At 46.8% G+C, this 16368-nt stretch overlaps 1 protein-coding gene across 2 annotated transcripts in view; it reads right to left on the minus strand.

The window, feature by feature from the left end:
• NAT8L (N-acetyltransferase 8 like) overlaps positions 1-12932 on the minus strand; it is a 77484-nt gene extending 64552 nt beyond the window's left edge. For both annotated transcript variants that reach the window (XR_011030377.1, XM_068276096.1), the window contains exon 1: positions 12573-12932. Coding sequence is in view for 1 of the 2 variants with exons in the window: in XM_068276096.1 (XP_068132197.1) it covers positions 12573-12900 (328 nt within the window). In the remaining variant the exon portion in view is untranslated. The remainder of the gene's footprint in view (positions 1-12572) is intronic.
• Positions 12933-16368: the final 3436 nt, after the last annotated feature.

The raw sequence follows: 16368 nt of genomic DNA on the forward strand, positions 1-16368 counted from the left end.
ATAGGCCGAATCAGGAAAAAAGGGCACAGCAGCACTTATGGAAAAATCGGCGCTGCCATAAGTGCTTATTATAAAAGCCGCTATTGGTGGCAAAGAATGGGAATTTGGGCGCATGGCGCCTCCAGGCGACAACATTTTCCTTCTTTGACACAAATCGTGGTTTTTATAATGCGGCAATTATAATGCACCAGGGGTGGTGCCTAACCAGAGGAGGCATCAACAGAGGAGTCTTAAGCAGCCCATACACTCAGCCGATTTTCTGGCCGACCGATCGATCCCGATCGATCGATCGATTGCAAATCGGTTGACCGATCGACGGCCGATTTCGATCGATTTCGATGGATTTCCATCGAACTTGCAGGGTGGAAAATTCAGGTCGATCTGATGAGATTGCTTATAAGTTTGCATTGGCCTTAATGGAAATCTGATGGCAAAAAAATGCCATCAGATCGAATTTCAATAAATTTCAAACTGAAATCTATTGGAATTCTATCCTGGTAAAAAATGTTCTAAAAACACATCAGATAGATCATCAGATGCATTTCTTATCTATCTGCTGCCAATCTGACGGGTGTATGGGCACCTTTAGGGTTAGGCCCCACCAGGGGAGGGGTGTTATAGTTAGGAGGGTTCTGTGTGAAAGTAGGGTTAGGTTTAGACATATACAGTTCCCTGGTGTCTAGTGTCCCCCCCCCTCCCCCATATGGCTTCACTGGTGATAAAGGGCTTCACCTCCAATATAGCTTTCCTGGTAGTCTAGAGTAGGCCAGACATGATGCAAAGCTAGGACACCATTTGCAGGCCAAATTTGATGGCTCTGAGGGCCAGATTTGGCCCATGGACTGTTTGACATGCATGTCCTACAGTATCTGATGACCAAAACTGATACCCAGAGTTTAGTTAATATTGCTGGTGTTAAAATTTTTACCCGAACACCACACTTCAGTACCATTCAGCACTGAACCTGCGGACAGGGCTTAATGTGACCTCATACTTCTCCTTCCACAGCCAAAGGGAGGGAGTATCAGCGTCACATGGAACGTGATGTGAAACACAAGTAAGTGAACTCCCCCTGTCCGCAGGCTCAGTGCTGAAGTGTGGTGCTCGGGTGAATTTGTATGTTCCAAATTCAAACTCCAACACCACAGGTTGAGTCATGGTGAACCAAAGCCATTAATTCATATATTGTTTCATCAGAGCCAGCAACAAAGTCACTCCAAATAAGTTGTTCTTAGAGAGGAACGTTAATGAAATATAGTAGAATGCAGTAAATTATTCAACATACCCACTTTTACAGTTATTTCCCTGGTTTCAGCATGAGAAACACTTCCTACAGCTATACTGTACATTGGTGTATATACCAGTGATGCTTAGTCTAGGCTATTATGTTGAATTCCCCCCCCCCCCCCCAGCATTCTGGGAGACTATGTATATTCTCAACTTGCTTTAGAACTCCCAGTAAAAGAAAACATTTTACAGAGATTACCTGACAGGACTAAAGATGTTGCCACCTGTGATTTAATTCAAAATGTAAATCAGGGTGAGGGAAGATTTTCCAATGGGCAAACACTGACTATGTAATTTAATAAATTGATACAGTAGAAACTCATTATAGTAAAACTCTGTCCCCAGGTCCCAACCATGCGTCTGTATAAATGTACAATGTATTACAAATCCTTATATAGTAAACTTCTGATATAATAAACTACTTGACCAGGTCCCTTCAAGTATACTATAAAGAGATTCTACTGTATTATATACAATATATATATATATATATGTATGTATACACACTGTATATATCAATCTTATTCATTGCATTGTTTTCACTACAGTTCCTCTTTAACTATATTTTATTTATATTACGTTATTCCTATATTACTGTATTCCTTTTTATTTTACTTAATTAGTGACTTACAAAAAGTATTGTGTATCCTGCTTACGCCACAATATTGAGGATGGGGCAAAGTCACACCAATGGTCAGAGACTGCTCACTTCCGCTGCTGCTGGAAGGAGGCGGAGTGCTCCCGAAGACGGGCCGCAGCGAGTGCACAGGAATACGTGCTAGTGCATGCGCAGTACCGAGCGGCGCATAATCGGCCAAAGCCTCCATCAGCGCCAGAAGTGGGGGATCCAGCGCTGGAATGTGGGGACCGTAGGAGGAACAGGAAGGCTATAGGACCTTTCCTCTCCTTAAGTGATTATCTGTTTTTTTTTGTTTTTTTTTAAATCTTCGTTACAGACTCACTATAAATAGGCAATTATAACAGTCAATCATGTGGCCACCATTTTGCACTGTAACAGTCTCTCAGTAGAGCTGTGATTCCCTCGGAGTACATTATTGATGCTCATAGGGTAATCCATCAGTTTATCAGCCTTTGCTCATCAGAAGGTTCTACAGGCTCTCTATAGCAATAATTAATGACCATCTCTACAGAACTAAATGACTTTCTAATAAGTGATTAATTTCCCATCACTATACATGACATAGCAAGTTAATCCTAATATAGTTCTTAGTAGTTACTGGAGCCCTGTTAGAAATTAGAGCCAGTCTGAGTGAATTGGTTTTTGCTCCCCCAACTGGAAAGTACTGAGCAGACTTATGATGTCCTGTCTCTGCTCTATATGGATCTCGTGAGCCCCTTAAGCAGGCCATACACTGGCTCGATTCACGGCCGTTTCGACAGCAGATCCGATCCTGGGATCGAATCTGCTGCCAATCGCTTGCGCTAAACGCACCCGCCGATCCGATTCCCTCCCGAAATCGGATCGGTCCGTCGATCGCGCCGTGCGGGAAATTACCCTCGATCGCCCGGCGGTAGGAGCGCGTCGCTTGCGGCGTACGATTCGGGCCCGATCCGAGCATGTATACATTACCTGAAGCTGGCTCCGGGGTCCTCTTCTCCTCGCTGCACCGCATGTCCCAGTGTACGCTTATACTTCCTGTGTCACTCCGGTGACCAGGAAGTTGAAATAGAGGGCGCTCTATTTGAACTTCCTGGTCACGGAGTAACACAGGAAGCGCCGGGATGGAGCAAGAACAGCGGTGCGGTGCAGTGCGGAGAAGACGCCCGGGAGCCAGCCTCAGGTAATGTATACGGGGGGGGGGGGGGGGACAGGCGGCAGGGGCAGCTGAACAGATTGTGATCGGTTTCAGGCTGAAATCGATTCACAATCTGTTTGCAGTAAAGGCAGCCATACGATCCCTATCTGATCAGATTCGATCAGATAGGGATCTGTCAGCTGGTCGATCTAATGGCACATCGACCAGTGTATGGCCACCTTTACAGGTGACGGAGTGTGCTGGATAAGTCGGGAGCGGCCTAGATCAGTGTTCCTCAACCCTGTCCTCAAGGCCCACCAACAGTGCATGTTTTGTGGAAATCCACAGAGGTAGTAATCAGCTCTGCTGAGACACTAATTACCTCACCTGTGAATGATTGTGGTGGTTTTCTGCAAAACATGTACTGTTGGTGGGCCTGGAGGACAGGGTTGGGGAACTCTGGCCTAGATGACCTCAACGCATTGTGGACCCTTCCAGAGGTGTCACTAGGGTTGCGGAAACTCATGGTGTCACCCCTCTCTTACCCCATGGACCTCAAACCTCACCAGGCTAAACAAAACCAATAAGCAAATAAAGGTTTTGGGTCAGCACCACAAGTAATCATAAAACAAACTCTTTTCTTGAAAACTTTTTAAAAATCCATGCAGGAGTGTGCTTGCTGATTTGGGCAAATGCCCTTTGTCATGCTTAAAGCCAAGTGCTATGCATAGCATTCCTCTATGGATTTTTAAAAAGTTTTCAAGAAAATAGCTTGTTTTATGATTACTAGGGTTGCTGACCCAAAACCTTTTTTGCTCATTGTCAGTCTCAGGTGCAGAGACTGTAGGTTTTAGCACACCTTGTCCCCACACTTGAGTGGGGATAAAGCAGCGCTTTATCCCTCTTACTTTGAAACAAAACCAATAATAGTTTTTTTGTAAAAAAAAAAAAAACGGTCTAGCCTTACTCCACTCTCCCTTAGCCTGAACCTTGGTATCACCCCTCTGCTGGTGACACTTGGTGCAGTTCTACCCCCCAAGTGATGCCTCTGGACCCATCTAATAGAGGATCTAAGAAAAAGGTGAGTGCGCCTTTTGTAGAGTGAGGTGACGGTTTATACTATCAAGTCACAAGAGCATCCCTTGCCTTGACACCCGTGTACCTGGATTTGTTATTGAAGTGACTGTAATCTCTGACTACGGTATATGAGGACTGGATCTGTGCGCTTCTAGTGCGCAGTTTAAGTTTGGTGAAAGGTGTATTCACTAAGGCAATGCAAGCAGTTGTGTGGTTGTGAATTCAGTGGCGTTCCAGCAGCATATATAAAAATATTTTCTTATCTGATCTGATTTATATGAACTGAAGTCTGGACCTAGGGTCAGTCTACAATGATAAATCTGTTTTTCGTAGTTGCTAGATAATGAATCCAGCATATGTGACAGCTAGGAACTTATAGCATATTTGATTAGATCATACTTCTGAAACTCTGGCCCACAGGCCAAATCTGTCCCACAGTGCCATCGAATTTGGACCACAAATGGTTTTCCGACTATGCATTATATTTGGCCCAAGACCACCTGTGCGCTAAGCCTATATGGTTAAGCACTAAAACGATGAAGTCACATGGTGAAGGGAGCGGGGCCACTAGACACCAGGGAACTGTATAGGAAAGGAAGAGGGGCCACTAGACACCAGGGAACTGTATGGGGGGGGGGGGCAATAGACACCAGGAACTGTATAGGGGAGGGGGCCATTAGACACCAGAGAACTGTATAAGGGAGGGAAGAGAACAACTAGCGAGGCAGGTTGTTTCGGTGCACTGCATCAAAACTAGGCACCTCATGGCAGTAATGTTATATTGCGCAGGGCGAGAAAGGGTAATTCGGGGTTCTGGCGATCGATGGACCCTGAATTACCTCTCCCTCAGAGTTGCTACAACTCAGAGGGGGAATAGTATTTAACACTGCCGGGGATTTGAGCGGCAGCAGGGTGAGCCGCCATTCAGCTCACCCTGCACCCAGCCCACCGACGGTTCAATAACACATACGCACAACTAGACACCAGAGAACTGTATAGAGGTGGGAGGCTTGGGAACTAGACACCAGGGAACTGTATAAGGGAGGAAGAGGGCCCACTAGACACCAGGGAACTGTATAGGGGAGGGGAGCACCGTTAGTTAGAGATACAGGTCAGTTGGGCACCTGCACAGCACCGGATTTAGGCAGCGCAATCACATTTATGTAATTCAGGTGCCAACAAAAGCTGCCAGAGAGGGAGAAAGTAGGTAATCAGTAGGGGAATATATTTTTTATATTCCCGTACATTACCTTGCACAGGGAGACCCGTCTCTCCGCTTCCCTCTGTGCTTCTATCAAATGCATACTCCCCAGAGGTGGCTACTAATTATGTGTACCTAGTAGATGTGTTAGACAGTTATGGCCCATAGTGCTTACTGCAGAGGAAACATACTCTGCGTGGGCCTGCTGTGATCTTAATACTCTACATTAATGAGATGAGTGCTCAATGGCTTAAAAGGGGCGGCTAAAACTGAATTGTCAGCAACTTGTGGCGGATCAATAGAGGAGAGAACTGACATGTCAGATGTGCAGGCAATGGCACAACGGAGGCTAGTTCTACCAGAATCAATGCAGTGGCTAAACAGCCTGTGTGCAACCCAAAAACTAGGCATTCAGCTAACCATTTTGTTTTTGCTTACATAAAAAAAATACTGTACAATCAAATATTGAATACTAATTTCTGTCATTGCTGTTTTTGTTTTATTTTTAAACATAAGGTTGGTTGTTCCTTCCTATTGAAAATACCCAACTGCCTGGCTCCTGTAGCTCCTTGCTGCAAGGAACAGGGAACATCACGATTCACTACTGTATGTGTCGCAACTAGTGAGCTATCGCTTTACTTCCCGTCGCAGTGACAACAGACTGGAAATAAACAGAAATCTCAGCTGTAACACTCAATAGAGTCTGGCAATTTAACAGATTTTATTTCTTAATGTATCTCCACTGGTTGGTTTTGGATGTAATTTAATCAGACAGACATGTGCCCAAAGCACTCTCCATTGTCAGCCTCACAAGGTAATCAGGAAGAAGAGGACAGCATCCAGTCTCTCCCTCCCTACAGACATAGATCCCCTAACTCCACCCACCTCCCACACCACTGCTGAGGGAGTCATTGTTAAAGCCTCAGTTCAGCCAGTTCAGCCTCTCATTTTTAATCCATATAAGTGTAAATAATAGTACATTTGCACTACTTAGCAATGCATTGGATACCTATATTTTTGTAATAAATATGTTTTTAATTACTTTAATAACTAGCTCCTCTAGCTCATTGCTGCAAACAGAGGAGGTGTAGCGTCCCCAAGCACAGACCCATTCCCGACCCCAGCCGCTCCCCTCTGTAGTGAGAGTGATCAACACTTTGTGGCCAACACTGCAGCTACAGTTCCTCCCTGATCAGTGTACTAAAGCAAATAACAATTACGAACACTGTAGCTAAGCAGGGTCATCTCCCACTCCCTGTGTAAAATGACAATTAGCCCTTCCCACAGCCTACTATTGTCTCTATGAAAGGGTTACATCAAACATGGGACTTTAAAAGGAGAGAAAGTCACATCAGTAGAGCGAAGCCTCAGGATCCTCCAGAGGCTCCCACATCCTCCATGAGACCACTGATCCAGCGTGGGGACCCTCTGGAAGTTTGTGGTTGCGTTCCCAACCCTGAATGAGCATGGCCACATTTCATAGGTCACCTTGGACCTGCACAGGAGCACAGAGCCACTTGGACTTGGTGGAAGAAGCTAAGCCTGATTGGCTCCATGCTGCTGATAAAAGTGTCCTGTGTCTGTGCAGTGTGGCCATGGTCATCCAAGGATGGGAGCGGAACAAGCCTTTGTCAAAGAGGTTCAGCCTCGATGGAGGTGAAGGGGACGGGGGAGGCCTCTGGATTATCCAAAGGCTTCCCTCCACTGAGGTGAGCATCTAAATGGGGCACTTTTTTCCCTACAGGTATTCTTTAAATAAAAGAGGAAGGAAATTATTACTTATTGCAGCAGAACTGGGTCATAAGAGTACATAAACTGATCAAAAATAATAATATAGTAAAGGGGCAGTAAAGGGGCATGTTCACCTGAGAACCAGGGGTTGCCAATAGTTAAACGGAACCTTAACTGTGTTCAAAAAAAAGGTTTAACTTATCTGGGTCTTCCCCAAGCCCCCTGCAGTCATCCTGTGCTCTCGCTGGTCCTCAATGATGCTCCGGTCCCCCGGTGCAGCTTAGTTTCGTTTTCTCCCTGTGCCTGCCCGGCTCTGGCCGCACGCATCCTTGTTCACATCCCCGTCGTCAAGAGCGCCCTGCGCAGTATGAAGTTTTCTCTTACTGCGCCTGACGATGGGAATGCGAACAAGGATGTGCGCAGCCAGGGGCGCGCAGGCGCAGTGAGAAAACGAAACTAAGCTGCAGCGGGGGACCGGAGCATCGTCAAGAACCGGCGAGGGCACAGGACCGCTGGAGGGGGCGTGGGTTCCCTTTAAAGTAATAAAACAGCAATGAACAAACTATAAACAAACTTCAGTGGTGGCCAATAATAAATCATAATGTGCTTGGTTGTTAAATAACAGGCAGCCCTGGCCAAAAATGAATGAAGGGCTCCTAACTTTTTAATACTGTACTGACAGAGCCAGATCCTCAAGGCAAACCCAGGTAGCTGCCTAGGGCCTAGAAAGGTTCTAGGGGACTGGTAGATGTTACCTAATCCCCACCAAATCTAACTAAACGAGCCAGGTGACTATTAGCAGTTGGCAAAAAGTGCTGTCTTCCCTGGGGCCCCGTTTCATCTTAAAGAGACACTGAAGCGGAAAAAAATTATGATATAATGAATTGGTTGTGTAGTACGTATAATTACTAGAACATTAGTAGCAAAGAGAATATTCTCATGTTTTTATTTTCAGTTATATAGTGTTTTTTATAACATTGCATCATTCTATAATATTTGCATTTTACACACTACTCAGCATTCTAAATGATTTTACAGAGCAGGCCAGTGAATGTTTGACCTGTCCTCTGCAGAGAAAAAAGAAAATACAGTGACTGACAATTGAGATAACAAGCTTCAAAAGACAGAGCTCTCTGCCACTTTGAAAGTCATGGAGCGCAATGGTTCTTTTGCATAGATAACAACTGGAGTTTCTTAACTCTTCCTGTACTGGAAACAATATTAGACTCATGTCACTGCTTCTAATGTTTAATTTCTTAGCTGTACAACACATACAAGTCATTATATCACATTTTTTTTTCCGCTTCGGTGTCTCTTTAATCCATTTCTCTGTACTGACAATAAAGTTGTGACCTTTGCAGGGCAAGTGGATAGCACCCTCGCCTAGCAATGCCGGAGTCCCAGGTTTAGAATGGAGCTGTGCAGTAGTGACATCCTCTGTATTGCATTTTTAGCTTCTTCCACTGTTAATGTGGATTTAATTCCACAATCCAAAAATGACCTCGCAGGTACAAACATCAAGTTGTAAGTACCACCAATAGACAGTCATTGACATGTAATTTGCTGCAGAAAGTGAACACTATATTGATTCACAAAGCGGTGCTAACAGTTAGGACCCTGGTGAAAAGCCTCTTATCACTCCTAAACTCAGTTTAGGCGTGATAAGTTTAGGCGTGATAAGTTTAGGCGTGATAAGTTTAAGCACCAACTGAGTTAGCACCGCAGTGCACAGCTGATCAAAAGTTTTATGCTAGCAAAGTCTTGTGCACTTCGCATAGAGTTTAATGGCACTGCTTTGCGTGCGGGACTTTGCGCGCGATCTAAACTTATCTAAACTTATCACGCCTAAACTGGCTTTTCACCAGCGTGGTGCAATGGTTATCACGCCTAAAGTCTTTTACTGGGTTAGCACCGCTTTGTGAATCGAGCCCTATATGTAATAGTGGCAAATAATCACTACAATCGAATCTTTGCATATTGCCATTGCTCTGAGCTGGATTATGACTTTGTACTTTATGTGTGTAACTTTTTAAAGCTATTTTGTTTTCACAAAGGGGTTGGTTTGTCACATGTTATGGAGGGAGAGATGTTGTTCATCGATAGAATCACACGTGTTTGATCTGCGGAGGTGCAAAGGATGCAGCTATTGTGCATCTGCATTGTATTACAGCACCGGGGTGGGGAAAAGGGGAGAGGTCCAGGCAGGCTTGCAATCTCATTGGCCGACATCCCATGCTGTAACTAGGTAACAGTTTCAGGAGATAGGGCTCCCAGACTAGACCCTCCATGCTGCTCTGCTACCACCACAGGGCTTCATGCTGAACACTGCATCTGCTAGACAAGGCTTTTATCATGCCCAGCAAACGGGATTTCCTGCCTGCTTATACAGCAAGGTGGCCCAGCAGCCATTGCAAAACAGCAAAACATGCAAAGTCATCCTCTGCGCCTTCAGCAACCATTTTCCCAACAGGCTAAAACCGGCAGCAGAAGAAAGCAGGAGCAGACTGCAGGGAAGTGCTGGAGAAATCGTGCCAAGCTGTAGCCGGGCTATTAAGTCCAAACAATTACCAGAGACTCCCAGGACTCACCCCTGGCACCACCTGTCAATGTGCCCCCACCACACACAGGCTAAAGATGGACAATAATCTGTAACCCATAGCAACAAGCAGAATCATCTGTCAATGGCAAGCAAGCGTAACTGTGCTGCTCCTACAGAAGCTAAATAGGGCAATGGCTTAAACGACAACTGAAGCAAGAGGGATATGGGGGCTGCCATATTTATTTCCTTTTAAGCAATGCCAGTTACCTTGCTATCCTGCTGATCCTCTGCCTCTAATACTTTTAGCCATAGACCCTGAACAAGCATGCGGCAGAACGGTATTTCTGACATTATTGTCAGATCTGACAAGATTAGCTGCATGCTTGTTTCTTGTGTGATTCAAACACTTCTGCAGCCAAATAGATCAGTAGAGCTGCCAGGGAACCGGTATAGTTTAAAAGGAAATACATATGGCAGCTTCCATATATCTTATATCTCTCACTTCTGTTGTCCTTAAAATAGGATTCTGATTGTCCCAAATCTGCTTAGGACTTGATTCACAAAGCGGTGCTAACCTACTTAGCATGTCTAAAGTCTTTAGGCGCGCTAACCAGGGTGCTAAGTAGGTTAGCACCGGGTTTCTCAATCAGATCGCGCGCGCAAGGTCCTATGCGCGCGCTAAGTCCCATAGGCTTTAATGGGCACTTCTCGCGGAGCGCCCTGCACTCTGTGCAGTGCGCGCGTAAAATTTTACGCGCATAAAGTTTTGCGCGCGAAAAGCTCGTTTAGACGTGCTAAGGGGGTTTTCACAGGCGTGCTAACAGTTAGCACCGCTTTGTGAATCAAGCCCTTAGTCACTTGGCACATCTGCATGCCATCAGATGCCCATTAACGGTACAATATTTTCATCAAATGCACTTTTTACGATCCAAAGTAATCGGAAGGTTATTCTCGATTTTTCACACAAACAGGTCGATTAGGGCATTTTCTCGCGTCAGATAAGATCGTAGAATCCAACCTTTGGATCAACAAATTATTTCACATCGATTTTTACCAAACTCTGCGCTGTTTTCTGTACAATTCGATCTTACATATTGCGTAGAAAGATCGCATCTGATGAAAATATTGTACCGTTAATGGCCACCTACAGGCTTTATGCAGTTCTGACAGTTAAATATCACATATAGAAGCAAGCTAGAGCAGGAATAAAAGAAGTGTAATTGAAGTCCAACTGTGAAGGAACTGCAAATCTCAGAATGCCCTGCTGTAGGCAACAGTACGCTCAGCAATCAGGCTGGCTGGCTGGCTGGCACAGGGCTACTGGGAATGGCAGATCTTCAAACTGCTAAGAGATTGCGCATACACAAACTTTAGTCTCTGAGAAATCCTGAACTGTCTGCTAACGTAACCCATAGCAACCAATGAACTGCCTCACTGTAGACCAATGAGAACAAAGAATGATAGCTAACTGGTGTTTACAGGTTATAAGCAGAAGCTGATAATTAATATAATGTTTGCTAGTAAGACATTCTAAAGCTTGTCAGCAAGGCATTGAGAAATCCCAGTGATAGCATGTAACCGTGCCCTGTATAAAATCTCCTGGCATCCCAAGCCTTTCCTTACATCTCAGATGCATTGCAGCAGAACACTGTTCCTTCATATGGCACAAGAACAGCCCTGATTCACAGCACATGTGTGTCGCCTGACAACAACTGCACTATAGCCAGTAGAGCTTCTATAGCAACAAACCGGTTAAACTTTTCAGAAGACCCACCGGGATGTCTCATTCATTGCGGCAGTCGCGTGGCTGAGCCCAAACCGGATAAAACTGGTTTATTCCCACTCTCAAGCAACTTGACAGCTCATTCTTGCTATTTGGGATGCATCCAGCAGATTAATTTACTGAAATATTTGGGGGTTTTGGTGCTCCAGTCAGTGTAATGCTGGGTAGTTATTTTACATCCTGACTAAAATAGGTGACACACATACACCCTGTACATGGCTTGGGGGTCTATTGCCTATCAAGTGGGGATGAGCAAAGTGCAGTTGCCCATAGCAACCTTATTAGTACATCATAAATATGAAATCTAATTGGTTGCTGAACTTTGCAGGCTGTTAAAGCAAATTCTGCTTCACATTTGAGGAAAAAGTTATCTTAGTGCCTAGATAATATTAGATGTAGCCATTGATCTACCATTTGCTATATTGAGGTGGATCTGTACAAAGTCCTATATGTAATATGAGGTCTTTAGAACTTTGTTTTGAATGTTGTCTTATTAATACCCAGACTGTTGTCATGCCCTTACAATGGTGCAATGACACAAAATTTCCACATTCTTTTTATTGTATAATTAAAAAAAATGTAAAAATATGTTTTCTCTGGACATGCTGTCTGTGATTATGCCAGGATGTTAATTAATGTGAACGTTTACAGAAATATCTACACCATATTTCTCCAAAATAACAACCTTGATGTCTGTGGGGTAATCTCGCAAACTTGTGACATTTAACACTTTGTGAAATCAATCAATTCTCGATGAAATTGAAATTAATATGCAAAAAGAGAAAGAAAACGTTGCAGGAGGTTAGGTGGATATAAAGAGGCGGTCCTAGCATGATATATAGGCATACCAGTGAAATAGCGGTGGCATGAGGACAGTGGCATCCGGTGACAATGGGCAGCATGTGACAGCACTTACTTATCACTTGTGTGCAAACTGTGATAGGGTACCAATTCCCTGAGTGACAGCTGGGTGACACCTGGCGCATCCATCCATCATCACACATCCTATAGAATCCTGAGATGACATAACTTGTGCAGTGGGTGGCATAAGCTGTGGGGTACCCATCCCAGCAGATGGGCATTGGGCAGGCCTGCACTGCAGTCAGTAAAGGATGCAATGAATGAATGGGGCAGCAGCAGCAGCTGAATGGCAGAAGCAGCAGAACAGTCCAGGCTGCCATCCCCCCTCTTACTTACTTGTGAGCACCGCATAGAAGCACAGGGGCACCGGCTGGTACTTTAAGCCCCTGAAGGCAGAGCTGGGGATCCTCTCCTTTATCCCTTCGTAGAATATTCTCCTGGCCACCTCCTGGTCCTCCTGGGTTTGGAGTTCGCGGATATAGAGCTGCTCTTTGATGCCCGCCTCGCCCTCGTGTTTGGGGGGCAGCAGCGGGGTGCCCGGTAAAGGGGGCCACCTCTGAGCCGGGGAGACCATAATAGGCTCTTTCTGGGGTCCCGGGATGGAGCTGGGGTCGTCTGCCAGGATTCCCGTCTCACAGACCATCTTGGGTGGCAGATAATGCATGCAAATGGCCAGCTGGAGGTCAGGGGGGGGGGGGGGGGGATGTGGAGGAGGAAAGGGGGTGATCAGATGGAAGAGATGCCGGTACACCGGCTGAGCGGAGCTGATAACCTGCAGGCGGCAGCCGGGAAGAATGTGCTCTGCATGTTACACGAGTATTTATATTGCAGCAAAGCCGGTAACAGTCCGCATGCCGGGAGCTTCCAGGGTCCTAGCACCGACCAGATTGGCTGACAGTGCCCTCGATGTGATGCCTGGGTGGGGAGAAGTCACCTCCCCCCATCCCATCTTCTTTAATTGAAGGCTGCACACCACTCTGGACACTTCATGCACTGATGGGGGGGACGATAGTCCTGCTCATCAGTGAGGACAGAACATTACAGCTGGAACATAATTACACCTTCCAATCCAGATGACAGCATAGCTCCCAACTGTCCCTCTTTCCTCCTCATTTGTACCTCTTTCAGGATTTTGTCCCTTTTTCCTCCTCATTTGTCCCTCTTTCAGGACTTTGTCCCTCTTTCTATGTAAATATATATATTTCTCTACTAAAAAATTTGTTTGATTGACTCTAAACTTTATTCCCATCCTTTAAGTTGATATATTACTAATTTTAAAATGTCAATATGAAGGAAAATGGACAAGGATAGAAAGGACCAGTGTGGTTTGAATTATAAAACAACATATTTTTCTTATGAAATCTTTATGATATGCGTGACTAGGGGTGTGATGGGGGCATGATTAGGGGTGTGGCAGGAGCATGGCTTAAAGGGATACTGTAGGGGGGTCGGGGGAAAATGAGTTGAACTTACACAGGGCTTCTAATGGTCCCCCGCAGGCATCCTGTGCCCGTGCAGTCAGTCACTGATGCTCCGGCCCCGCCTCTGGGTCACCTCTGGAATTTCAGACTTTAACCACTTGCCGACCGCGCACTCATACCGCGCGTCGGCAAAGTGGCAGCTGCAGGACCAGCGACGCAGCGTCGCCGGCTGCAGGCTAATTAATCAGGAAGCAGCCGCTCGCGCAAGCGGCTGCTTCCTGTCAATTCACGGCGGGGGGGCTCCGTGAATAGCCTGCGGGCCGCTGATCGCGGCTCGCAGGCTAAATGTAAACACAAGCGGAAATAATCCGCTTTGTTTACATTTGTACAACGCTGCTAACAGTAGCAGCATTGTACTGGATCAGCGATCCCCGGCCAATCAGCGGCCGGGGATCGCTGTCACATGACAGGCAGGAGCCTGTTAGAGGCTGCACAGGACAGATCCGTTCCTGTGCAGCCTCGGATCTCCGGGGAAGGGAGGGAGGAGAGGGAGAGGGGGAATCCTGAGGTGGAGGGGGCTTTGAGGTGCCCCCCCCCCCCCCCGCCAGCCACACGCAGGCAGGAGCGATCAGACCCCCCCAGCACATCATCCCCCTAGTGGGGAAAAAAGGGGGGCGATCTGGTCGCTCTGCCTGGTGTTTGATCTGTGCTGGGGGCTGTAGAGCCCATCCAGCACAGATCAGCAAATACAGCGCTGGTCCTTAAGGGGGGGTAAAGGCTGTGCCTCGTGTATCCTTCCATGGATATACTGTCACATACCTCCCAACTTTTTGAGATGAGAAAGAGGGACACTTAAAGGGATACTGTAGGGGGGTCAGGAGAAAATGAGTTGAACTTACCCAGGGCTTCTAATGGTCCCTCGCAGACCATACTGGGCCTGTGCAGTATGCTCCTGGTGACATCAGCAGGAGCTAGGACATGGCAACGCAGGCGCAGTGGTTTTCAGACTTTAAAGTCTGAAATTCCAGAAGTGAACTGGAGGCGGGTCCGGAGCATCGGTGAGCGGCTGCGTGGGCATAGGATGTCTGCGGGGGACCATTAGAAGCCCTGGGTAAGTTCAACTCATTTTCTCCTGACCCCCCTACAGTATCCCTTTAAGTGTCCCTCTTTCTCATCTCAAAAAGTTGGGAGGTATGTGACAGTATATCCATGGAAGGATACACAAGGCACAGTACCTGAGACGAAAGGAAATAAAAGTTTTATACATACCTGGAGCTTCCTCCAGACCCCTTCAGGCTTATCAGTCCCTCGCCATCCTCCTCCACCTCATGGATCCTCCGCAAAGTCTGGTAATCCTGTCAGTTGGTGCGTACTGCACATTGGCGGCCCGGCTGTTGCGTTCCGCTCACCAGGAGAGTGCTGTGCCTACGCAGTGCTACGGTGCAGAACGATCCCAGCCCAGGAGCGCGACGGAGGAGCGCAGGACGCCAGACTGCACCAACTAACAGGATTACCAGACTGAATTGCGGAGGATCCAGGAGGAGGATGAAGAGGGACCGATCAGCATGAAGGGGCCTGGAGGAAGCTCCAATTATGAATAAAACTTTTATTTCATTTCGTCTCAGGTACACATTAAAAAAACTTACGCCAGGCTGTCAGTCCAGCCCAGCATTGTGGAGTCACTTCCTCGCTCTACCCTTGAAATGCCGTGCATTGCCACTATTGAGGCCAGTCTGGGCCCTGACCCGTGAACCGGAAGTAGTAGGGCCCGCGCCTGCAGGGCAGGTTCTAAGCTTTTGTTGCCTGAGGCAAACTTGTGAGGATGAACTCCCCCCCCCCCCCTCCTCCAAATTGGAATAATCACACACCATCCGACAATTTGCACATTGCGTTATGGCTGTGGTGAGCCCCCCAAAAAACAACCTCAGTATAGGTAGGTAGCCGGGTTTAGGTGCCCCCAGTATTGGTAGCTAGGTACAGTTGCCCCCAGTATAGGTTAGCCAGGTACAGTTGCCCCCAGTATAGGTTAGCTAGGTACAGTTGCCCCCAGTATAGGTTAGCCAGGTACAGTTGCCCCCAGTATAGGTTAGCCAGGTACAGTTGCCCCCAGTATAGGTTAGCCAGGTACAGTTGCCCCCAGTATAGGTTAGCCAGGTACAGTTGCCCCCAGTATAGGTTAGCCAGGTACAGTTGCCCCCAGTAAAGGTTAGCCAGGTACAGTTGCCCCCAGTATAGGTTAGCCAGGTACAGTTGCCCCCAGTATAGGTTAGCTAGGTGCAGTTGCCCCAGTATAGGTTAGCCAGGTATAGGTGCCCCTAGTATTGGTAGCTAGGTACAGTTGCCCCAGTATAGGTTAGCCAGGTATAGGTGCCCCTAGTATTGGTAGCTAGGTACAGTTGCCCCAGTATAGGTTAGCCAGGTATAGGTGCCCCCAGTATTGGTAGCTAGGTACAGTTGCCCCCAGTATAGGTTAGCCAGGTACAGTTGCCCCCAGTATAGGTTAGCCAGGTACAGTTGCCCCCAGTATAGGTTGGCCAGGCACTCTCTTCACTTCCTGTTTCTGCCTGGTGCTGCTTCCAGACTTCTGCTGCCTGAGGAAGTCGCCTCACTTGGCATCATGTGCAGACCGCCCATGCGTGCATGCGCAATGGGAATCTTGCACAATGTGAACCTATCCTTAGCCACGTACATAGGGACATCTTCAACCGATG

This window comes from Hyperolius riggenbachi, chromosome 1 (assembly GCF_040937935.1).
Source record: "Hyperolius riggenbachi isolate aHypRig1 chromosome 1, aHypRig1.pri, whole genome shotgun sequence".
Classification (NCBI taxonomy): domain Eukaryota; kingdom Metazoa; phylum Chordata; class Amphibia; order Anura; family Hyperoliidae; genus Hyperolius; species Hyperolius riggenbachi.